The 27,119-nt window shown below is 40.9% G+C and overlaps 1 protein-coding gene across 1 annotated transcript in view; it reads right to left on the bottom strand.

Moving 5' to 3' along the window:
- The window catches only part of clmna (calmin a), a 63,038-nt gene extending 36,217 nt beyond the window's left edge, over positions 1–26,821 (bottom strand). The window contains exons 1-3 of the mRNA XM_042500842.1: positions 26,398–26,821; positions 25,667–25,975; positions 18,984–19,085 (exon numbers count right to left, since the gene is read on the bottom strand). Of these exons, the coding sequence (XP_042356776.1) occupies positions 18,984–19,085; positions 25,667–25,975; positions 26,398–26,821 (835 nt within the window). The remainder of the gene's footprint in view (positions 1–18,983; positions 19,086–25,666; positions 25,976–26,397) is intronic.
- Between the last annotated feature and the right edge of the window lie 298 nt (positions 26,822–27,119).

The raw sequence follows: 27,119 nt of genomic DNA, 5'->3' as shown, positions 1-27,119 counted from the left end.
TAAATTGAGTCAGAATGTGTCTTGGAAGAAGTGTGTGGAGGGTTGATGGAGCTGGAAACGGCCCAGATATGAGGTAAAGAGAGAATTTTGCACAGAAAAGAACATACATATAGTCATCAAAGTCCTCCTGAATCTTTATAACTGCAAAACAGAAATGTGGTATTTCTTTGTAATCTAGTCAGCATGTTTGTTTAACCACTAGTCAATGACCTGAGCCAAGTGCCTGTCCTCATGTCATTGCCCCTGGACCACACACTGTCTGCACTGAAACTCAGTCAGCCTTGTTTTTCTCCAAAGCACCGACGCTCTATTATCAGTACACGCTGCTCAGGCCTTGAAAAGGACAATAAATACCTAAATTTAACTCTTACAAAGTAATTGCTTTTCTGCACGCAGAAACACTGCCGCTTTATTGTTTAGGAGAGCAGCAGCTACAAGAAGCAGACTAAATATCAGATAAAAGCTTCTGTTAGGACAGAGTATGCTCTCAGAGTGGCTTTGATAATTACTTCAGAATAATGTAATGCTTTATGGTGTTCCATTAGTGTGGGTGGACTGAAACCATCACCACATGCAATTTAACACTTTAGTTTAACCTTACATAACATTTATGGACGTCTCCATTGACACATCAGAGACTAGTTTACATATTAGATAATACTGCTTCAGGGAGACCACTTATATCACTGTTTCTCAAATGGGGGTACGCGTACCCCTGGGGGTACCGGGAGGTACTCCAGTGGAAACGTGAGATTTTCAAAAAATAGCAGTTATACATAACTCCTAAAAAATAATATTACAAAAAGTTCAGTAAAATATATATCTAAGTTCATAAACTGAATTTTACACTCAATACTCAATTTCAAAATCCTTAAACAAACATCCTGCCCAAATCAGGATAGTGTGACCCAACCTGTCAAATACCTGTCAATCAATTACTTGCCGCCATCAAGGCACAAACAATGGAGTCAGGGTTAAAGTGTAGCAGCAATGCTGCTGAAAACACGGAGACAAGTGACAAAGAAGTCGATATCAGAACCAACGCAATACCATAAATGTGCAGAAGATTATGTTTTAATGAGAATTATGTCCACAAGTTGCAACCCCAAATTTGAAAGTGTTTTTCAGTTACAATGTTGTTTAATAAATCAGACACTGATGACACAGCGCACCTATTTTTTTTTCTACTAAAAATGTTTTGCGCTTGTCAGGGGGTACTTGAAAAATTATTTTAAAGGGGGTACACACCAGAAAAAAGTTTGAGAACCACTGACTTATATGTTAACAGTCAGAGTGCATTTACATAAAATATTGTGCAGAGATGAGTGACACACAGACACCTGAAAATGTGGATGTCTGTTTCCAAATTGTGGCTCATGAGAGGTAAAAACAACAGCATACGACCCCGAAAAAGACGATTTAAGGGTTAATGCAAAAATGTATACAAATCATGAGATTGTGCAACAAAGTAACTGTTTCCACACTGGTTTTTATTAGGGGTGATAACAATTTATCATTGATTGATTAGTCGGTCATTAAAAATTTAATCGAACATGTCAAAACAAAAATATATGAAATATGTTGCTGTGAGCTTTGATTGGGGATAAAATGCGCTTGGTATTGTCTAAACTAGGCAACGTTTTTATGTTGTTTTTTCAAATAACAATATGTTAATCAATCATTAATTTTACTGAGTAATCAATTAAGGAAAGTGCTGACAATTTGCATCCCTAGTTTCTACCAGGCAACAACAGCCATAGCTGAAAGCTAAAGCCTGCAGTTTCATGGCCGACTAATGGCTTCAAATAACCCAGACTGACTCCTCTCAACTTCTTTCTCAAAACAATATGAAACTATATGACTATATTAACTATATGAAAAACATGCACCCACATTCACATGACAACAGCGTTTTTGGGAGGGCACTAGGAAGTAGTTCAGGCTCTGATGCAAATTTTACATAGTGGCCACAAGTGGAATTACACCGTCAGGGTCGATCATGTGATGCACAATGGCCCAGAAAACTTTTCCCCAATGACATACATCAGGAAAGAGATGTCTGTAAATAAGTAAAAAGAAATTTTATGAGGATCATAAAACTGCTCATTACACTATCTAGATTTAAGTCATCCAGTTCGATAACATTTGGAAAAGTCTGACAGAGCCGCAAGATAACATTTTTTAGGCCGCCATACAAGCCAGCAAAGTGCTAAATGGGAAGTCAGGTGCTCTGCCGGCAGAAGTTATCCGCTCAGACACACCCAGCTCCCGGAAGTCTCTAGTGCGTATGCCTCATGAGCCACTTGATCTGAGTATTTTATACCCCAAAAAAAGCTTTTTCTGCTTCATGCGCCAATGAGCAGCTCTCATGGGGGTGAACAAGGCCCCGCCTCCATCGCTGTATCCAGACTTTCTTTAATACATCCATGGTTTTGGGGGGCCTTAAAATGCAAACTTCTGAAACCGAGTTCCAGAGTTTAATCTTTTGAAAATGCAATGGTGACGTCACAGCTTCACACTTGCAGGTGTTGTTCTTCTATGGTGTGTCATTACGAAGTTACACCACCAACTACTGGCCTGGCATGCATACTACAGAGTTTTGGGGGATCCATGTACACGAGGATCATTCTAACAATGTTATCATGTGAGAGCTGATTTTTTAAAACACAAAGGAAAGATTTTTCTGTTTTTAGTAGGGCTGTTCTCGTCTAAACGTGGCCTAAGGTGAAGGCTGCTCATTTGTTTCTCTTCAGCTGCACCCAGGCTCACCCTCCTTCCCAAAATATGGATTTCTGGTACCCACGGATGATGTAACTGACTCTACATTCCCACAGCCTCTGATTAGGCAAAGAAAATAAAGTGTGGTCGTATCCTCAGATGATGGATATGATGGTGTGTGTTTACAGTGGAATACAAAGATCTTCTGAGCTCCTTCTACTTGACTGCAGACACGGCACACTTAACAGACAACACAAAGCCATAATAGCTGTTTGATCCCTCACATTAAATCACAGAGACCGCCTCTGAGAAACCTCCTGTCTCAACTGTTTTCCTGACTGAACCAAGAGCTCAGCACAACACACGCCGGCTGATGTCATTGTGCATCAAACAGCCATCCACATTCCAGCAGATTACACAGAGCAGCAGCTCATCAAAGGAAGTTTATAGGTACGATTGAACTGATAAGCTCACAGAACACCTGAGGGTGGGCAGCAACAGTTTGAGGGCCAGAAACGAAAAGCAACCGGTCCAAAAACCATGGGTGGGGCTGTTGATTTGCGTGGAAAAATAAATGTGTTTTCAGCCAGTGCTCAAAGGTAAACTGAGCATTATCTGTGCACTTTTAACTTCCTTTGAATGACAGAAAAACATAAGCAATGATAGCATAAAAGCCTTTCTGACCGCAAGGGAAAACAAACATGAGGGAAGAGAGAGAGAGTTACAGCAGCTCAGGTTGAATCGCCGGAAAATTGAAAAGCAATCCCTGGTGGGTGGGTGTTTTTCTGCACTGCTGATACCTGCTCAGTCAACGCCCCCAAGGGCCGCGGGTCAACCAAGAGCATGGCCTCTTAGAAACAGTGCGTGGTAAAGCACATGGCTCCCTGTCATCACTGCTGTTAACCCTGTGGAGGCAGCTCCAGTGTAGAGTTACTGTGCCACCTCTTTGACCAAGCAGTGGAACCACCTGCAGCTCATAAAAACCAGCCTTCCAGACCAATCATAGACTGGAGACAAAGAGCGAGCTAACCCCGGCTTACATCACCACCGCTTGAGGTTTATCTCACAATATAACCACTGACCTTTTAAAAAAGAGAGTGGGTATTTTTAGAGGGGGGGGGGGGGGGGCGCTGTATAAAAGGAGCACTAATGAGTGTGTGTGTGTGTTGTGGGGGGGGGGGGGGGGGGTGGGGGGGCGCTTTATAAAAGGAGCACTTCTTTGACTTGTTTCAGAGCACTTCTAAAGGATTTACAGGTAACTGCTTGGTGAGGATAGTGGGAGTAAGTCCGCAGGAATTTACGACACAATGCACTCGAACAGAAAAAAGATACTCTATTAAAATAGCTGAAATATTTGCTCCCATTAAATCCTAATGGTAAAGGTGTGTATACTTGAAAGGATGTTCAGAGATGTCACAACTTGTTTGTATTAAGACTTAAGATTTCATTTCTAGAGCTGAGCGATATGGTTTTAAAATAATATCATGAATATCTTAAGGCTATATATTGCGATACTTATTCACTGTGAGCAAACAACAAACTAACAGCTCACCAGTTCATATATTACTAATATTTGCAAGTCGCACCGGTGCTCCGTGGTTGCAAAATGTGACTATATATTCGCGATTGGACCCAATGTTCAAGATAAAGTCCTCTTATATATTGCAAGTGAAACAAGCCACAAAACCTCAAGTTTATTCAATATACCACCCACCCCTTGCAACCTCTAAACCTATTATTTTTTATAATCATCTGTAATAATCAATATATCATTTAGTTTTTGAAATTTTTAGAAGCATTTTAAAAACTACAATCAATGCCTTGCAATTGTGTGCCTCCCCAGACCAGTCAGGTTGCAGTTACAGTTGACATCAATGTCTGTCCAGACTCGTTTGTAGTCATGGCAGCAGACAATGCTACAGTTTCTGTAAAGTAGCTACATATTCTAAAATGTGGAAACAAATTTTCAGTTGCCAAAAACATTATTTGTGAGGTCTTAGTGACCTTGATGTTAGACCACCAAATTCTAATCAGTTCATCATTGAGTCCAGGTGGATGTTTGTGCCAAATCTGAGGAAATTGACTCTAGGCGTTCTCAAGAGATTTATGAAAATAAGACAGACACAAGGTCACAGTGGTGTTGACTTTTGACCACCAAAATCAAATACATTTATTGTTTTGTCAAAGTGGACATTTGTGCCAAATTTGAAGAACTTCTCGCAATGCTTTCTTAAGAATACCATGTTCACAACAACTGGATGGACGGCTATGGCTCCTGCCAATGCAGATGCATAAAAAAGGCATTCAAAATTGCTAACAGTCTATGATTAGTCATGACAGTCAAAATCCCTGGGAAACAGGACTAGATTTTGGTATTGGAAGCTTTCTGGTTTCTGTTTGTAGTCTAATGTTGACCATTTATGTTTGAGCAGGCTTTGATTGCATGCAGGTGGAACATTTTGGCTGAAATGTAATATCAGAATCAATCAGCGATTGTCTAAAGATGACATACTTTATATTCACATTTTTTTGTTTGTTTTTTTAAAACATATCTTCACTCATATGCAGATAAGTACATATACTGTCTTTGAGTCATGACAAATGATCAATATGAATATGGCATTTCCCTTAGTATTGGCAGACAAAATCTGAGGGACTCAGATTGGGACTGGGGCCAAAAACATATCTATCAACGATGTAGACATTATCTGTGAAATGTGTAAAGGTCGATATTTTTCAATAAGAACCGCAATAATAACCTTTTACCTCATCTAGTGTTCCCCTTTAATTGCTTTAAGGGTTGTTAAAATAATCTTATTCCAGTCTGTCTGACCTTTTAATAGCAGTCTGTGAGTTTAGTACCTACTTACATCAGGTAACAGTAAGATTAACATCATGAGGGTTTCTGTCAGCTGTAGTCTGTGATTTTGAGAGAGAGAGAACTTTATTTATCCCAAAAGGGCAATTCTGTTTTGGATCTTCTCCAGCTCCATTCAGCCCTTACTGATGTTGAGAGATCATTTAAGGTGGATGCGTGTATCTGATATACAGCGTCCTACTTAGCTGCCCTCTAAATTCAGTGACTTACAGTGACAAATACACTGCGTAACCGAGATGAAAGCACATAAAAGCTCGCAGATGTTTGTCATAGTTATGAAAATGGACGGATCATTGCTTTACTTTATTTCAGAGGCAGCATACCTGTTCAATACTGAACTCAGAGAGTTCAGAGCATTTATTGTCCCTCAGAGGAAATTTGATCTGCAGTTGGTGGTACAAACAATTTAAAAATACAATAAAAAGGCACATAGAACATTACAGACAACAAACTTGATGAAAAGCGGTCCCAATCAACTGTAAAATTCTAAGTAAAAGTGTCAATAAAAGTCATCTAAAAGTGTCAATAAAAGGAGTAAGCTTGGTCAACCAATGAAAATTGTAATTAAAATTTAGAAATGTCAATAAAAGGAGTGATCTAAGGAGGACTCCTGACAACACAGAGACGATTAAACAGGACAGAGTATGCCACCACTGCTAGTCTCCACATGTGCAGCACCATATACCTCTAACTCTGTCTGCCTTTTGTCTACACAATTCTTTTCACTTATTCATAAAAGATTCTGCTCAGAAATGTGTCAGTGACATCAAAATAAAGCGTTCAGCCACTGTGGGAAAGAGGCAAACCAGGAAGTGAAGACCTGTTGTAAGATCACATTGTTTGGAAGTCAAGAAAATACCTTAGAAAAGTATACCTTCAACGGAATCTGTGTAGCACCATCAGTGTCTTATTGTTAGGTGACACTGATCTCTTATCACCTCCTCCTCAGAAACCAGGTGCTTATTCATCATCTGCCTGTTCACCATGTGACCTGTCAGCCCACACATCAACACACCTACGCAGAGCACTGAGACAGACTTTATACCTCACTCTCCAGTTTCACTTCATCACTCGCAGTGAGAGAATGCATGTTATGTAATCTGAACATGTTGTCTCAACTTTTAACACAATATACAACACAATAATACAATAAAACACAATTGCAGATTGTTGAATGTGGTTTTGCTGCTGTTGCAGCTATCACTTTCTGTTCATTTAACCCTTAAAATCCCTTGATATTAATATATTAGTACAGCTGTGCTCTGATTAGCTTCACAGGTATAGTCAGAAGCCTGTATAGTATTGAAAAGACTGAAGTTTTGGCCTGATGATGGCACTAGATGCAAAGTTGGATCACTGAAGTAATTACTTATCCTCCCGAGATAATGAATGTTTGTAGCAAATGCTATGGCCACCCAGTAGTTGCCGAGACACTCAACCAGAAAGATCCTCCTCAAAGTGGAGTTAAGAGGAAAAGTCAGGGGATCACCAACGTATTTAAGCTGGATTTGTTGGCAAACCATTCAATAGTTGTTAAGATATTTCACTCTGCACCAAAGTGATGGACCAACAGGGTGACGGGGGGAAAATGGAACATGACAAAAAGCTTAAGGCATAACATTGACCTCCAAATTGCCCAGATTCCAATCTGACTGAGAATTGAGATGCACAGTGGGGTCTCTTTGGATCGGACTTTGCTCTGACCTGTCGAGACAATGACACAGGACCTCTGGGAATGTCCTTTGGTGTCTGGCACCAGGGTGATCCATGAGCCCCCTGGGTTGCGATATGGTGTACCAGAACATCTCACAGATGCTTCATCATCGGATTGGGATCTTGGGAATTTGGAAGCCAGCTTGATGACTTGAGCTCTTTTTCATGTTCCTCAGGTTATTCCACGATATGGTATATTGTCCTGATAGTGGCACTACTGCAATCAGGGAGAACGCTTGGCATGAGGGGGTGTACTTGGTCTGCAACAATATTTCTGTGGCTGGTACATGTCATTAAGCATCCACATGAATGCCAGAACGCAAGGTTCTCCAGCTGAACATTGCATTGTAAAAAGATAATCAATGTCAATCACTTCACCTGTCAGTGGTTTCAATGTTGTGGCTAATAGGTGTATTTTGATTATTGGGAGTAGAGGCTGAAAGAGATTCTGACAGACTTCCATCTCTGTACTATAAAACATCACCACAGAGGAGCTGGAGCTACTTTGTCTAAGCAAATGAATATTACATGCAAAGTCTGGAACAAAAAAAAAGCCTGCTGCAGTACTTTGCATAAAGTCCTTTGGATTCTACTGTGGGGATAACATGCTAGTACAGCTCTGTAGCAACAGATCCTTTAATAACACCTGTTAACAACTGAACTCACACTGAACATACTTTCTCTTTAACTGGTGGTTAGTCTGTTGCACCATCCAGAAACACTATTCAAGGTATTTGACATCCGAGTTTTATTGTAATTTTTCTTCTGTTATGACTTATGGTCGACTAACAGGATTTCCAAATGACTTCTTTCTGAGTCAGGTGCACATGAAGTGAAACAAGTACCTTGTACCTTGTACATCTGAATTGATTTCTATTAAATCATCTGCATGTTGATACTGCGATTTGACTAAACCTTTATCTTCTGACAGGGTAATCCTACATGTGCCTTTTAAATGAGCATGAATGACCATGGTGCATTATGCAGTTAGGGATTATTTTATGTACATTTAGTTAACTTTGTTGGTTTGATGCAAGTCATCCAAAAGGCAGGTTTCCATTACAGATTTGTGCAAAACTTGAGCAATATTTTTGAAATGTCTATAAAATACAATAAGATGACTGCATTGACTGATATTATGCAACTTTGGACTGACACCCCCATTACTGTGCCAGTTAGGATCTTCATTAATCATTAGGGCTATTTTGTGAATACGGACTAGCGTTGCAGAATGCGCATCAGCATCTTACACAGTGCTGTCTTTAAAAGCTATCTAGGAACATGGAAATTGCTATTTCATTTGCAGCACTCTGCAGTTTTCAGTCACGGAATGTGTGGAACATGTGCTGCCTCATCACAAATTCTGCTGTTTCTCAGTGAATCAGCCTGAGGGTTTGTGCAGAGGAAGCCCATTTCAGTCCCTCTGGGGGAATTCTCAGGAATTGGTTGAATTTGTGTTAATTGTTGCCATTGCATCATCCCAACAATTCAAACAGTCCCAGTGAATTCTGCCACCTTGTAAGTTTGTCTAATCGCAGAAACCTTTCTACAAATTTGACCAATCATCAGAATTTCCACTGAGTTTAACCAATCATAACAGCTGCCTGCATAATACCATCAAAATCACATCCTTGTTTCTGGTTGTGAAGATGCAGACATGTGCAAGTTAAACCTCTCACATTTATCAACAAGACATTTCCCTGATGTTCTGCACAAAAGCAGGGGTAAAGTGTTTTGCACCATGTGCAAAACGGGGGGGGGGGGGGGGGGACAAAATCACTTTTCTGTTGCAAGATGCACCCAGAGAATATCTGAATCTTTTGGACTACAGACCAGATAGCTGACCATGACAGTCACTGTTGCATCCTCGCTACTGCACATGCTGCAAGAATCAAGGCAAGTTAGATTAAATATGCAGGTTAGTGGTAATGTTACTATAGCATAAATCCAGCCCCATCTCATTCCAAAATTGTAAAACACCACTGCTTTGACAGTGCTTTTGTCTATAAAAGCTTAGCCACGGGAAGGCCTGAAAGAGGACATCCAAAAAGAATAAGGGGAGGAACTAAAAAATGGGGACCTTTGTTATCACCACCTTCACAAACCTCCAGGAAACTCAAAGCACAGTTTGTGAAGGCTGAGGCTCTGTGCCATGCAGCCTGCTGGATGTAGGGGGACTGGGCGCATGTTCAGGAACGCCACATTGAGTTCAATGTGAGCAGAGGAGGCTGTGTGTCACTGCTGTTTGCAGACAACCTCGCTCAGACAGTGGAGAGTCAACAGAGCTCAGTGGGAGAAGCCTGTATGTTGGCTTGTCTGAACTCTGCTTGACACCCAGCAGTTTGCTGTTCAGCATGCTGCTTTATAGGGAATCCTTCACACAGAATAGATACAGATATGAGGTGTATATTGCACATGGCTGGACATGTACACACTGACAGATGGTGGCTGCACAGACCTTCACACGGTCTCAACAAGTACGCACACACACACACACACACACACACACACACACACACACACACACACACACACACACACACAGAAAAGAGGGCATCAGTTTTGCAAGTTATAGAGAGATATGCAGGTATATTTGTGTCCAGCACTTATGTAACTAATAGAAAACACAAAAAGATATTAATTGAGTACAAGATGGAATTTTTTTCAAAAACAAAAACATTTCTTTGGGATAAAAATATCTTTATTAAAAATAACATGCTAAGAACTGAGACACAGATAGAACAACAGATACAAAACTTACTGTTATAAGTAAGCCTTTTTAAAAAAATATTATTTGATGGTTTTACATTTTTAACTTGTTATTGCTGCATATTATAGTGGTCCAGTTTTAGTTTTGCCATGTACTTTGCACTTTTACCAGTTTTAAATTCGAGTTTCTTTTATTGGCTTTCTTTTTATATGACATTATTTCTTTTATTAGCATCTTATATGCCTATACATGTGATTCTTGTTTTATCTTACTTTTTATCTGCTTAAATGGGGTTAATTATCTTCTCCACATTCGGAAAAAAGGCCTAATTTGGAATATTCCAACAGAATATGCTGTTTCCATGATGTCACATTAAGAATATTGTCATATTTGGAGTAAAAGCGGAATATTAGTGTCAATGAGCGAGACAGCACGCAGAGATGGTGTCCAGAAAAAACCCTGAATATGGATTTTCAATGATGCACATTATGTTCACTGGAAGCCTTTGAAACTACAGGTCAAGTACAGGACAGTACATCCTGAGCCACGCTGTTATCAAAAACAAACATTCTGGCAACGTCTTTATCAACCTTTTCCGACCTATCAAGTCCTGTTAACTTTCATTTTTGTTCTGTTCTACTTTGGTCAGTTCCTCTTTTATCAAATGTACCTTTATCAGGATACTTGATTTATTTGACATCTCTTCTGATGTAGTTTAATATTTCCAATAAATTTACAGTGGCACACAAGCGAGTAGGTGCTTCCATCAAGGTTTTAAATTTTGAAGTTTGCAAGCCAAAATAACTACATATTCTCATCCAAACTTGTCACATGGTGCCACTCTATCAGTGACCTTCTGCTTCTACATATGATGTTTAAGGTATCCTTCAGCATCAGCTGTTTACGCTGCAGGATGCCATTACCATGATGTCAACAAATGCACATGGTGTGATGACACTGGATGGTCCTTATGTTTACACAACAGTACAGGGTAACAAACACAGATTGTCAGGATGGTTAGGATTAGGCAAAACAAGCACATGGTAAGGCGTAGGAAAAAAACAAAGTCACACCCACATGGAAAGTGAGCTCTGGAGTCCTGCACAAAAGTCAGGTGTTAGTGGGACTCATCCACCTCCCCATCTGCTTGCCCTGTAAGTGCACGCGTCCTTATATCGCGTCATTACCTACAGCATTATGACTCTGCCCTTCAGCATTTCATGCGCATTTAATCAGTCCCATCCAGCCGTGGTCTCAAGTGACACCACCTGTGCTTGTTGTATGTGGATGCACCCGGTGCCGTCCAGCTGTCAGCTGTCCTAATAGCAACACCACTGGTTCTCTCAAAGTGCGCTCTCATCTGATGCCATATAGCCGCACTCCGGTTGGACATGGAAGTGAGCTTTTGGCGTCATCCTCGTATGCCGAAAGCGCTGACAGAGTGGACGTTTTTAGACGAGTTCAGAGTGAGAGCGGGCTGGATAACCTTGATGACATTGTCATACAGTCATCTTAAAAAAAATGCACATTTTCTGACCGATTAATCACACTCCAGTTTTATACCATGATATAACTGCTGTAGAAACTGGCAGAACACAGCAGTACCACCTCACAGCAGTTACGGTAACTGTTCTCAGAGCGAGAAACCCGGATCCCGATCAGGTGGGAGGCTGTGTGTGTGTGTGTGTGTGTGTGTGTGTGTGTGTGTGTGTGTGTGTGTGTGTGTGTGAGCGTGTGCGTGTGCATGTGTGGGAAGTGTGATGTGGGAATGTTGAGCTCAGGGGCTCAGGCACTGTAACTGCAGAGGGAACTGCTCTCCCCCTCTCCTCATCTCATGGTGTTATGTAACAGCCTCCAGGCCATTGTTTTAAAGCACTCCCCGCTATTCCACTTTTCATGCAGAGGATCACAGCCACTCATCAGATGGCTCGGACTAGTCTGTGAGCGCTTGCAGAGAATACGGACAAAAGCAATATGCATTCTTCTCGAGTGGTTGGAAAACGTCCAGGTTCACAGGAAAAGCTCAAATTAGTGGCAATACGGAATGCGCAGCACTGAAGCTCATGCAAGTACACACAGTCCTGCAGAGACAGCACAGGCTGTGGAGATGCTGTAGGAAGTTTATCACATTCTTTTGGACAAACACTAGCTCCTGCTGCCTCTGTCCAATCTTAAGACCTTTCCACACCAAGAGTGACGCGAATTAACAGCACAACATTGTAAAAAGAATCAAAATGGACTCTACATCCAGTGATTATGACCTGGTATCAATTTTACTTGATAAAATAAGAGGAAAAAAAAAGAAAGAAATGGGAACATCACATTCTGGAAAAGAGAGGAGAATTTGGTAAGTTCAGGCCCACCAGACGCTTTTTTTCATGCAATTAAATCGCAGGTCATAACATTTTTTTAACCTATAGCAGGTCAAAGCAAGCTTTCACACCAGCAACATATTTTCTACAAGCAAAATTGCGGCTTTTATTTTTCCATACCAAGATCGATTTTCCAAAAGTTTCGTTTCTGATGAGTACACATCCAACCAATCAAAATGCTTCCACTGATGTAACATTGAACAGTCTTATGTTAAAACTTCCAACTATGCTGATGATAGGGCTGCTTGATTACGGCAAAAATAATAATCATGATTATTTTGATTGATATTGAAATCACGATTATTCAACAATTATTTCAACATGATTACTCATTGGCCTCTGACAAACAGCCTCAACTGTTGACGCATTACACAGCCACGTTTCACGTCATACCCTCTGCTCCTGCCGCTAGCCTCACTGTCACTTTCACCCATGGATGTACCGGCACACACGCTTGCTCTCCCCGCTTGTGCTTATTGTCGCCCGCACTCTCTCTCTTGCTGTGCACACTGTCTAAAACCAAAGTGAGACAGAAATTTCAAAACAACCAGAGAGGCTATGGCAACCAAAGCTGAAACTTCTGTTTGGACCCATGAAAAAGGGTGCACTTGATTTACAAAATAAAAGACAAAACAGGAGCAGCATTTTTAGTCATCATGCTGCACAAAACCGTTTCATCTCAGTTATCTTGTTTTGAAAATAGAGGGAAGTCTAAATCGTAATCGAAATTTAAATTCTATTAATTGCACAGCCCTAGTAAACAATATAGCATAATATGAAATGAAAGACTTTTTGTATATTTTGTCATATCACACAGCCCTGTTAGGAAGTTTATCACATTTTTAGGGAATATACTTGCTCGTACTGCCTCTTAATCCAATGTAAAAATAAGACACTTACATTTCCACTGACTGCAAAGTGCCACACAACTCCCAAAATATTCAATTCTGTCCTGTTGTACAGATATGGCAGCGGTTATATCTGACCTATCAAACTCATTATTGAATCACTGCAAGAGCACAATGCACAAATGACTTTAGGGCCTAAATCCCTCTACATTCCACCTTACTGCAACCTAAATCTACCTACGGGTACGAATAAAGGAACCTCACCTGACCTGACCACCTAATCTGGATTTGAAGAGAAAAACAACCAACCAACCTCTGACATTTTTACTTAATTCTTCCACAAACATATGACATGAAATATAATAATATCATTTGTTATTAGTAACACACTCTGGTGCATTTTTTCTCTGTTGTCTCAGACTTCAAAACCTAGATTGTGTTGCGGAGTTGTGTGTTTCCAGGGCAACAGTTGCTCACCAGGTGCATTAAGATCCACAGCTGACTGTAACACACTTCTGTGTGTTGCTGATGGCACACTGGGGCAGACCACTTTATCCATCTTCTATCATGTTTCACACCCATTAGGGGGGAGAGAACTTTTATCACCTGCCTGTACAGCCAGTCACAGTGCTAAGAGGCATCACACTGATCCTCCTTTGTAAGATTTGGATATTTAGAGTGAGATTATGTGACTTTTGAAGAAGAAAAAGCACTTTTACTTATTATACCAATACATTCTTGCTCAGTTCAGGACACTCAGGGGGTTTGCTGTTACAGCCTTGCAGGAGCTTATGTAGTCTGATTTTATGTTGGCAAACTTTAGATAGAGATTAACACACATTGCTTAGTTACTTTTCTGATTGTATGATTCTTCTTGTGCCTCTCTGACACTATGTCTTAGCCTTTAATATTATTCTGTTGTGACCATACCCAGCTAGCATGGTGATGATGAGAGGTGATAAATCATAGAATGTTCTTTTTGTAAAACATTCCCACAATGTTACATAAGAACAAAAGAAGAACGTTTTCAAAGCATTATTCAGAACACGTTATCGCGGCCTGAGTTTATAGAACCTTTTTTAAAAGAAAATGTAAAACATTTTTTACTTTTTTTAAATGTTTAGTGAGAATGTTATTCTAACTTTAGTGAGAACATTCTGAGAACCAAAAGAAAACTTGCCTCTAAAAACATTACTGTAACACTGCATTGTACCATTCTCAGAACTTTTTTTTAGAACCAAACATTGCTAGCTGGATAATGGCTGAAGTTAGGGTTGGGACTGACCATTAAGCAAACCTGAAAAATACCAGACGGGGTGCAAGGCAACTACTAGCAACGTTGTAAAAATAATGAAGCAAAAAAAAGAAACCACCTGCTGGCTGCAGCCCACTTGATGTTTGAACAGCCCACATGATAAGGGGTTACACAGTCCCAAAAATGTCATCAGCCTACATATAGTGGCAGGTGCAGTGGTACCAGCCAATGTCATGTCTCCACACCACTTCAAGAAGATGCATCCATGTAATGTCAGAGGTCAAGTAGAAATATGCAAATGATAAAGAGAGAAAGAGCATTGTCTGAATGTAAAATCCAAATTCAACGGATAATAAAGGATCAAAAAATGAAAAGTTGGAGTGGAAAAGGTCTGAGAGAAAACTAACCATGAGGCTGAGATGCACGATAATATAGGCATATCATCCGTATCGGCTGATATCGCCTTTAAAATGAACTATTGAAATCAGCCAACATTCTGACAATATCAGCACATCGTTGGTATCGCCCAATATTGGCTTAAATTGCATCACCCACATGCTTTTTTCTATTTTTGCACAATAAAGAAACATCACACAAAGTACATTGTAATTGATTGTATTTTAATGTCTCCATCTGCTGGTGGGCCATCACAATAAGTGCAGAATATGATGTTAATTCCACTACAGGAGACACTTGATGATCAAGATTAGGTGAGAAAAAAAATGAATACATCAATATTGGTACCTGTAACTGCCAATTACGTTGTTATATATCAGCATATTAGATATTGACAAAAATGTCCAAAATCTTGCAGCCCTATTAAATAACAACATTACAGATGCCAGTGCCATGCAAAATTCTGCTGGCTTCATGCTAACATCAATAGTCCACCAGCACCAACTGAAGAAAAGACGTGGAGTAATGTTATAGTGGATGGTGGAGCAATGGGCTCTGTCCAGAGAGCTGAATTTTGTTCCCAGAATGAACCCTGGCTGCAGATCAGATTTTTTTTTTCAGTCTCTGGAATTTTTTTTCTCAATTTTGATAAACTTTAGCTCTGAAACTAAAGAACACCTCCATCGTGCAAAATTATTTACCATTATAAATGCAAAAAATACATCCACAGAACAAAGTCTGACATGCTAAATACAGGGCGCAAACTCTTAATTTCAATAGATGATTTATGCCTTGAAAAATGATAAGCCATATCACCTTAGTAAGGCTGATATGTGTGTCTTATCTATGCTTGTCTTATCAGGCTCAATGAGTAGCAGCTTGTTTTTAATACTCCACCTCTGCATGCTGTTACACTATTCCTATTGGCATTCTGTGCCAACAATATGAAATCGTGTTTTGACCATTTGGGAGCTATATTGTTGTTGCTTGTTTCAGGCTTTGTGGTAAAGTGGGTTACAGCTGAACAAAGCCTCCTTTCTCACCAGTCTCATTAAATCAATTACTTCCACTTTAAAGAGCAGTTGCTGTTGCTCCTCTAATCTCTGAAACGCCCTGTTCTGCAAACTTACAGTACACTCCAGTTCAAACAGCAGTGCCAGGCGCAGATCTCACACTTGTTGCTCATTGTTTAAATGTCTGCCTGTAATTTGTATTTCAGTGTGGTCTGCAAATTGCACAACAATACTTCAACAAGTTTTTCTTATTTGGCCACAGTCTTTGGACGTTACCTAAGGTGCATCTACAGCAATGTATTCCTAAATAAACCAATGAATCATTAAACTTTCAAATACTGTGATGTAACTTGCTTTTCTGGTAACATTTTGTTTTGGATATTGTTTTGTTTTTTGCTCTTACTTGTATGAATAACTGGCTAAAGACAATGTGACATCATGCCAGAATAGGGGTCAACAGATTATCAGCCTGGCCAATTTTTGGGGCCAATATTTGGCTTTTTGCCGAGTATCTGTTGCGGTATTTTATTAAAAATGCAGAATTCAAATTTATTTAAAATATATAATATAATTTTAAAGTTTAATTGAAATTTAATTTTTAAATCTTTAAATTAAATTTTAAAAAATTTAAGATTTATATTTATTTAAAATTAATTTTATTACCAATAAAATTAATCAATTAAAAAGTGCAAAGAGAGTGTCAGCATGGGAGGAACTTTTACTTTGTAAACCTCAGGGAGCTATTTATATTTATTTATAACTTTATTTAAATTGCCACTTGACTTAATTCAAAAAAAGTAACAAAAAACAAAGTTTTGTGTTGGAGTTTGTTATATTCTAAATTCTAAATACTGACAGAAAGATTTTCGATTTTATTATGAATGCACGTCGGTTCAAAATATCGGTTATCGGTCCCATTAACGACTAATGATCTGTATCTGTATCGGTCCTGAAAAACCAATATCAGTCAACTCCTATTCCAGAATATCGAGCATCTACAGTGGAATTTCATGTCTGAAAATGTTTCACTGATGTCATCAGCAGCCAACATCAGGTTCTGGTGTTAGTCCATCAAAATCAAGCAGCAACTTTTTCTTCTTCTTTTAACTTGCACCTACAGTCATCCAGGAATAAATCCAACAGAGAAGAAGAGGCAGAGAGAACGATCTCTGCACCCACCAAAGCAGAAAATAAACCACAATATGATGCAGCTACAGAGCAGGGAGGGATGCTGCTGAGGAGGCCATCACAAATCACCACCAACTAGCTGGTCGGCTCACAGTTTCATGTTCACACTAGAAAGCAAACGCACAAGTCAGCCAGCGGACTCAACTGGGACAACTGGGAGAACATCCTAACTCTACACAGAAGGGAGTTTGCCCAAGGTCCGAACCTTGCCCCAACCCTGGTTCGAACCCTTGCTGTGAGATGACAGTGCTAACCACTACACCACTGTGCCGCCCTCTCGTGTAATATTGCTTAAATGAAACTGAAATTGTCGGCTTCGTGCAGCTCTCTCAGTTCTGATGTTGGAAAGCTGTTGGGTGATATGGTTTCTGGAGCTATTACAGCATCCAATAAACAGCTCTAATCAATACGTTACATTTATTTGCTTTTTTCTTTTTTGGTCAAAGAGATTTAAGGCAACAGTACTTAAGTCGCTGATTGACCAAAATGGTTTGCCAAACAAATGTAATGTGAGGATATTAATGCTTTCATTGTGCTGCTGATTTGACAGTTGTCTTCATGCACATAAAACCCATAAAAACAAACAATAACGACAAATTCCATCTGTCAAATGTAAGACTAAAACCAATAAATGTGACATGCCTCTTAAAGCCCACACAGACACACCACTGATGTGCAATGCATGTAATCTATCTGACTGTCCACAGTGTCAGGAACCATCCCTGTGCAATAACCCTGCAACACACAGCAGCCTGCCCATCTTACCAGTGGATTACATATTCTTACACTTTAAATACACAGTGCAAAACATATAGGCTAGACATCTGTCCCACATAATCCATCAAACTGTATACAGTCATATCCATCTATCGCACAAAGTAAGCAACCTGTTTGAATTATCATTATACATTGATTCCAGCAGCCTTTGCACTCTGCAGCTACACAGCAGTCAGTGTTTATGGCAGTCATATGTTTATGTTCACTTTGTTCAGCTTTGTTTTCCTTGTTTTCAGATGTATGTGTGTTCTGTGCATGCACACGGAGAGCAATAAAGTCCTATGCTTTGTATGTGAAAGCATACTTGGCCAGTAATGCTGATTCTGGATGTTTGGATGCAACAGATTTTTTCATATATATATATATATATATATATATATATATATATATATATATATATATATATAGAGAGAGAGAGAGAGAGAGAGAGAGAGAGAGAGAGAGAGAGAGAGATTATTATTATTATTATTATAATTAGAAATTTTCAGTTGTGTCATAAATAAATTTGCATATACTTGTTTGTTTGTTTGTTTTGAATTTTGCTGTTGTTTGTTTTGTTTTTAGTTTGTTCTGTTTTTAATACCAATTCAGGTTATTTTCCTGTGATTTTCCTTTTTTTTTTTATTAATTTCTTACACATTTTGGATGAATTCATGTTAAGCAGCTCTTTTGGGGAATTATTCCTGTCAAGCTGAAGGAGAAATCAAACCAATTTGTCCAGCTTCCAAAGGGTTAAACAGCACAGGGACAGAGTGTCTAACAGACACCAAAAACACAGTGTCCATGTGCACCTGATGAATGAAACAGCTCCACACAGCCCTGGGGCCAGTTACACTGTAGTGTGTGAGCTGCTGTGCAGCCGCTGCAGTTACAGACGGCTCTCTGAGTACACAGCGTCACCTCTCACAGCCCCCAACACAAGTTTGGGACCCTGCGGACCGCAGCGCGTGCTGAAAAAGCACCCAAACACTAACCAAAGTTCCCCAAAGCGGAAAGCAAACGGTCCCCAGCAGCAGACCGCTCCACGCAGAGTGCACTGACTGAGGTTGTGCATGCGTGGCCAGGCCACGGAGCAGCAAACAGCAGCAGGATCTACAGCAGCAGGATGCTCCTACCTTGCAGGTTCTGCACTCGGATGTCGCTGATTTGTCCGATAAATTCCTCCCGCTCGAACCAGTCTTCCCACTCGTGTCCTGCATTTGTTGAAGCGGAGAGAGCTGCAGGGATCCGGGCAGGAACACTCAGAGCTCCCCCGGCAAGAGGAGGAGGAGGAGAGGAGGAGGAGGAGGAGGAGGAGGAGGAGAAGCTGCTCCTGCTGCTGCAGCGGGCAGGCGGCGGGCTATTGTCCGACCGGCCGACACACAGCCATATGAGCCGGGGACACGGCGGAGGGCTTGAGGGGGCACACCGGAGGGATCACTGTGTCTGGCTGCTGTTTCTGCGGCTTTCTGTCCGTCACATCGCAGCGGCGGAGCGGAGCGATGGAGCCGCGCGAGAAAAGCCCGAGCGTGTGTGCGCAGAGCAGGGCAGGAAGGAGCCGCAGCACCTGGTTGGTATTTCCGAGGTGGGATGGAGCTGATCCAGGACCCCCCCCACCCCTCTCTCTCTCTCTCTCTCTCTCTCTCTCTCTCTCTCTCTCTCTCTCTCTCTCTCTCTCACACACACACACACACACACACACACACACACACACATACGCTTGTGATCAACAGCGCAGGAAGAAGTAGGACTCCTACATGTATTTAAACCCAGTTTTTATTGCATTTGCTTTATATTTAACCCATTATAGAGACATCCTTCAAATACTGTCATCATCATGCCCTCATGTAGAGAATTTTATTTGAACTCACCAGCATTAGTACTGACTGTTTCAGCACGAAAACACCCCACACAACTTTTTTTGGAAGCCTAATTTAAAGGAAAAATAAATGTTGAGATTGGATGCACGATATCGACACATCATCAGTATCAGTATCAGTATCAGTAGCTAATTTTGACTTAAATTAATAAAAAATATATAGACGCCATTTACGATAATAAAAATATTGCAAATAAAAATATCAAAATCTACTAACATGATGATTTCTGCTGACATTACAAACCAATAAATATGTATTTTTTTTATTGACAAAGTGTACATGGACAAAACATCAACCCTTATTTGATACATTTTTTTTTTTTGCACAGTGAATGAATGTTACATAGAGTAAATGCATTGTATTTCATGTCTCCATCTGCTGGTGGGACATCAGGATAAGAGTATGCATAATATGATGTTAATGTCACTGTAGAAGAGACTCTATGATCACTAAAATAAGTTGATAAGTGGATATATCGATATCACTATTGGTTATTGACCAAATCAATTGTTATACTGTATCGGATATTGGCAAAAAATCCGATATTGTGCATCCCTATTTGAAATAAATACCAGCATCAATGTTTATTGATATTATTAATCATTTAATGATGATTTAGTAAAACTTTATAATACATTTTTTAAAGTGCTTCATGCTTAGAAGATGACAGCCGCATTTGAATTTTTTAAATAATAAATCCATGTCAAAGAATAAAGTGATGTTTCAACACACATTACATTGTTCCATTACAATTTCTGAAGAACAGTATGTTGAGAACCTCCTGAAATGAATATTCTGTGAACATAATAAATACGATTCACAATAAGCCATTTGTATTATTAGAAAATTATATCAAAGCAGCTTTTTCCTTTTTGAAACGTATTTCCCAGTTTCATTTTCCTGTTATATTTTGGATTTAGAACCATTCCAAAGGAAAGATGTTTTTGAAAAAAATCTGAGAAACTTTTAAAAGATTCATGATTTTTTGACATGTATAAGTAATATGACTTCTTGTGTTTTCTTTAAAGACTGTTCAAACACAAAGCATGTATTTTATCAATGTGACTTAGAGACTGAAACATGCTTCCTCCTTTTCTCACAGTCCTCCATGCTTGTAATAACAAAGGGGCGTGGCTCTATATAACATTGTGAAATCGAACCTCCTGTATGTGGATCCGCGAAAACAACCAAAAATACTGTAGCATGCATGCCAGGCCAGTAGTTGGTGGTGTAACTTTGGATCTGCATATTGCCAGTTAACACCGCAACAGATGCTGTGGTGGTTTCAAATGATTACACTTGGAGCCCGGTTTCAAAGTTTTCAGGCCCCCAAAACGCTGATGTACACGACAACTAAAGTTTAATGTTTCATGTAAAAACCGTTGCTGTGTAAACAGCGACTTCACTACACACCTGTAGAGTTTTGTTGTGAAGTTATCGCGTTGAAAAAATCTGTCCACAGACAAACAGACGTATAAATACCTGGCAAAATACTCCAAACTGCCTGTAGGGTAGTATCCACTACAATATGTGTCATCAAGATAGTGTTTTGCAATGATGAAAACACACGCACGCACACACACACACACACACACACACACACACATGCACGCACACATGAATGCATACACACACAAATTAAGTGATGCTGGCAATGACAGTTAGTCTTCACAGTGTGTGAGAGACTGACATTAAATCACTGTAACTGCTTTGTGTGATGTTAATAAGAGTTAGAATGATCAGCGCGTGTCTTGATCAACTAATGAGAATCTACAGCTTCATTCACTCCAGCAAAAACTGAACTCTCCTGAATGCAGTCAGAACTATATTTGACTTCAGAGTGTCAGAAACTGTGCTGAGGTGTGACATATGGACAGAATTTCTTCATCTGTACATGAAATAGGCTCCAAATCTACAGATAATGCCAGTGTTTTCTTGCTGGAGAGACACAGACATGTGTTAGAAACATGACTGAAACATGTTAAATGTCCTGGGGTGTGAGGCAATATGTCATCAGGCACACTGGACCAACTGACTCCTGTTTCAACAATAGATGGAAAAAGACACTTGATCCTTATCATCATCATTACAAATCACTAAAAGACAACAAATGAACTTGTGAACATGTAAACTGCCATTATAAATATACCAGATAATAAGCGGAGATAAATGTGACTAAAATAATTCTAATTACTAAATGTGAACATGTAACTTTAGTATGTGGGGGACCCTGCTGATAAACAGGTGGTTTCACTGTATACATGGAGAGGTTATATACAGCCTGATTAACCCATTCAGAACCCAATTCTGTTGTAAAACACAAAAAAATATTATAATGATGGATCTGTTCCCTAAATGCACTAATAAATCATTAGCTGTATATATATATATATATATATATATATATATATATATATATATATATATATATATATATATATATATATATGGGTGCTTCATTATGTCTAAGCCTTTTCAATTAAAACATACCATGACGAAACATTCTGTAAAACAGGAGATCCACTTTAATTTTCCTGTAAGAGTTTAAAACATAAGAAATTTAATCTTGGTTGGTTTCATAATGTCTCACTGAACACTTGAAGAGAATGACTTTTATTAAAACTGTGGGGGGAATTCCATTCTTCCATTCTTTTTTTCACTCTGAAATATTCTCTTTCTCAAAACACACACACACACACACACACACACACACACACACACACACACACACACACACACACACAGAGTATCCACATGCATGCAGCAGGAGAGCTGTTAGAGTGAGGGAGCTGGTCATGGTCAGCTGGCCCCGAGCAGTTCTGAACTTGGTCAAGGGACCTGTAGGCACAGAATATAAACTGATGGGCTTTTTCGGGGTCAAAAAATATACATGTATATTGGACATTTAAAAAAAATAAAAAATAAAAACCTTTGACAGTAAATCCTAATGTTTTTTGTGTGTGTTATATAAGACATAGCATAATTATGTTCTGTGTTTTACTGGCATAACAAGTCCTCCTAAACACATGTAAGTTGGATAATGTAAAAACAAGTCATTATATTGTGCAGAGCAGAGGTTTGGTGTATCTCCTCCTTTAATTTGTGCATAAACAGCAGCTAAACGAGGCTTCAAAGTGAAGAACTGCGATGCGTCTTTTCCTGTGCTGCGGTCATCTGAAGCTGTGTCTGCTCTCTGTACACTGTCACTACACGGGAAATGAGGATCATATTAGTGAAGCCTGTTTATACACTTCCAGACACACAGACATGTTCCATGTTTACAGTGAAGCTACAAGGCAAAGAGGTGCCGACAGACAGACAGACAGTGGATTAATGAAGTCTTCATTGGTGTCTTTTTTTGCTTTCAGCAGGATTTGTGGAATAATCTGGTATGGAAATTCAAAGCCAAACTACCATGGTGTTTCTCAGAGGTAGACTATCTCAGTTGTGTTGTATTTCCATTATATGCTCATTTGAAGACATTTATTAAAAAGTTGAAATAACTTGTCCTCTCAGGCAAATTGTTATTTGTGATAATGGGCTGTATAAATAAGACTGACTTGACTAAGCAGATCACATTTTGGTATTCAGCATTTGGTCAAATACATCACCTTGGAATGTGAGAAATTAGAACAGGCGTTTTTATTGTTTTCTGACATTTTTGTAGACTAACTGAGTAATAGATTTTCTTTTAAAGTGGTAGATTAAGTGATTGTTGCAGACCTAATTGGATGGTAAATGGACCTGCACTTGTAAAGCATATTTCTAGTCATTTTTGATCACTCAAAGTGCGTGCACACTACGAGTCAAGTCAAATTCACCCATTCACACACACATTCACACACTGGTGACCACAAGGTGCCACCTGCTTTTCAGTTTATTAACCATTCACACACACTCACACAGCAATGGAACAGCCACCAGGAGCAATTTTGGGGTTCAGTATCTTGCCCAAGGATACTTTGACATGTTGACTGGAGGATTCAGGGATCAAACCACCAAACTTCTGATTAGAGGACTACCTATATACCACAGCTGCATCTTCAGAGATGATGCTATAGGCAGATTTTTCTACTTTGAACAGAGCCAGGCTAGCTGTTTCCTTCTGCTTCTAGTCTTTATGCTAAGCTAAGCTGACCATGTCCTGACTCCAGTTGTGTTTTTAACACACAGACATGAGATTGATATCCTTCTCATCGCACTCAGAGAGGAAGTGGATAAACATATTTCCCAACACCCCTGTAATATTCAAATGGAAATGACCTAAACCATGTCTGGGACTATTTAAAAAAGGCTCTAGAAAGTGAGTTGGAACCCATAATAATAGGAGACCTTAAGAACTGTATGTTAGATATTCAAATTAAAAATCATTTATTTGTGCGGAACTTTTTATGGACTAGCCCACACTCTGTTTAACCCACATGTAGATCATACACAAACTGGGATTTCTATTAATAAATAGAGATGAGAGAGATGGTGATTTTCAGAGAAGAGCACATTTGCATGCTGGCCCACATTAGTGTTACAGTTAGATGTTATTTTTTCCTCCTCTCCGATGCTGTCTTTTAAACAGCAGAGTCAGTACACTCCTGCCCACACTATGTAAAGCACTGGCTGATTTCATGGAACTATTTAAAGAGCAAAGTGATCATCTTCCTACTGACAAAAAAAATGTTTTTGAGGCAAAAGCAACTGAAGTGAATCAACCTTACAGTTTATCCTAATCTTTGGTGAGCTAAAATCAGTAACGGGCCAGCCTATCATCAGGAGTAATCTGTTTAAAAGCCATCTGGCACACTTTACCGCACCCAGCTGTTCAACAAATAATCAAATCACAGTGCAATACTTCCCCCACAACAATGTATTTGTTACAATTTATCATCTTACAATCAGCAGCACACAGCATGACTCATCCAGTCCCAGCGCTAAAAATAGCTCTGCATGATGTTCCACTGCCGTCGTCTCTGATGCGGATTTATGAGACTCAATCTCATGTGTAATCACATACTTGTGTTGGGTTCGTTGACCCTGTTGGTGTGTGCAGCTTCTATCTGTAAGTGCATCAGCCTTGTAATTGCTAATGAAGAATGCAGAGAATGCCTCAGATGAGAGGGGCCTTCAGTGTTATTACATGTGTCAGAAGGCTCAGGAAGCCATTATGTACAATAACATGAAGAATGATAGCTGCAAGTTGCTAAAAAAAGAGCAGAAGCCAGGAAGTTTGCAACCAGGAGGTTTTCATGTAGGTTGTCCTGTTTCTTACAATGAAAAAAATAGCCATTAAAGCAGTGTTCTCATTATTTTAGTGTGCAAACCTCTGTAGTTTTAGAACAACAATCCTACACTAGAAACTCTGTGATGTTGTACTTATGCTAAAATGCAACCACCAGCATGAGAACATGCTATAATTTGACAACATTAACATGCTAATGTTTCAGCCTGTTCTCACTCCGAACTCGTCAAATTTGACGGCTCTGTCAGTGCATTTGGTGTACGAGCGCGATGCCAAAAGTCACCTTCCGTGTCCAACACGAATGCAGCTGGACAGGGTCAAATGAGAACGCGCTTGGACAGAACGAGTGGCGTTGTAATTATACACCAGCGGATGGCACTGTGTGCGTCCACATGCAACCTGTATCACAGCATCACTTGAAAACGCATTTGGACAGAACTGTCAATGTCTGGTAATTACGCTGCTGGTAACCATGTAATCTAAGGAGCGCGAGTACGCTTATAGGGCGGGTGGGTGTGGAGATGGCTGGTTCCCACAAACAACTGACTTTAGTATGGGAGTCTGGAGTTCGCTTTCTGTGTAGATGTTAGTTTCTTTTTTCTACACTTGTAACGGGTGGTTGTAGGACCCAGATGCAGTACACCAACACGCTCGTTCAGTTGGTAATAACTTTTATTTAAACCAACACAGTCAATGCTCAGCTCACAGGCAAAGAGTTCGTTCTTCGGGCAGGAAGCCCTAGCAAAGTCTCTGGGTATCACACGAAGCGAAGAAACGAAGCTTGTACCCACAGTGGCTGGCGAGGAGGAAACCCCGTAGCTCCACAAGCCGTCTCCACGTGCTGGAACGCCGACTGGAATCGAGCAGAGGGATGGTCTGGGACAGGCAGGGGTTCGGTAACCAGGAAGTCCGTCCGCGGATGTAACAGCACCGACAGGGATCAGGCAGAAGGAGCGTCTTAGCCGAGCGAAGGAGTCTTTACCAGGAGAGCCGTCAGATTTCCGGAACGCCGAAACTGAACACGTGGTCGAGGACAAAGAGCAGGTAGGTTCACGGGGAGTCAGGCGAGGAGAGCAGGTCAGGAACAGGCAGAGTCAGCAACGGGAGATCTGATAGAGAAACGCTGGAAAGACATGCATAGTGCAGAGGAACAATCTGGCAATGAGTGAGTGAACTGGAGTGTCTTAAATACTGCACTGATTGGAGATGAGCTGCAGCTGAGGGGAGAGCAGGCTGCAGCAGTGGGGGTGGTTAACAGGTAGAGCAGAGCAGAAGGAGGGTGAGTGGAAAAGTACTGGCAGCAGGTAAGGAGGAGAAACAGCAGGTCCATGACAGAACCCCCCCCTCAAGGGGCGGCCCATGACGTCCCAACACAGGGCCACCGAAACCGGGTGGGCGGAGGGGGCCAGGAGGAGGGTCAGAATTCCTCCGACATGCCGGAACCCGCGTCGTCATCACCAGAGGGAGGACCATCCACCAGCCGCGACGTCGAAGCCCCCAAGCAGGAACCCAGCCCGGACGTCCCAGGAACAGGAGAAGGAGGGGCCGGGACAGAGGCGGAGGAACACCGTCTCCGGACCGCACAGGAGGGCTGATCGGGATTCAGGCGGTGGAACTCCTTCACCAACTGGTCATCCAAGATCTGCCGCGCAGGAACCCAGGACCGCTCCTCTGGGCCGTAACCCTCCCAGTCCACCAGATACTGCAGACCCCTACCCCGTCGACGGGAGCGAAGCAAGCGACGCACCGTGTAAGCCGGAGCCCCATCGATGAGACGGGGCGGTGGTCGAGAGGCGGGCTGCAGAGGACACTCCCTGGCCGGCTTGACCTTGGAGACGTGGAACGTGGGATGGATGCGCATGGAGCGGGGCAATTTGAGGCGGACCGCCACGGGTTGACGACCTGTTCCACCGGAAACGGACCAACAAACTTAGGAGCCAGCTTGCGGGATTCCACCCTCAGGGGAAGGTCCTTGGTGGACAGCCAAACCTTTTGTCCGACCGGTACGGAGGAGCCTGGGAGCGGCGACGGTTGGCCGAGGAGGCGTAGCGAGCAGTGGTCCGCAGGAGTGCAGACCGAGCTCGGGACCAGGTGCGCTTACAGCGGCGGATGATATTCTCCACTGACGGGTAAGCAGTCTCTTTTTCTTGGTCAGGAAA

This window comes from Plectropomus leopardus, chromosome 14 (genome assembly GCF_008729295.1).
Source record: "Plectropomus leopardus isolate mb chromosome 14, YSFRI_Pleo_2.0, whole genome shotgun sequence".
Lineage (NCBI taxonomy): Eukaryota > Metazoa > Chordata > Actinopteri > Perciformes > Serranidae > Plectropomus > Plectropomus leopardus.
This window is presented reverse-complemented; position numbering and strand designations above follow the sequence as displayed.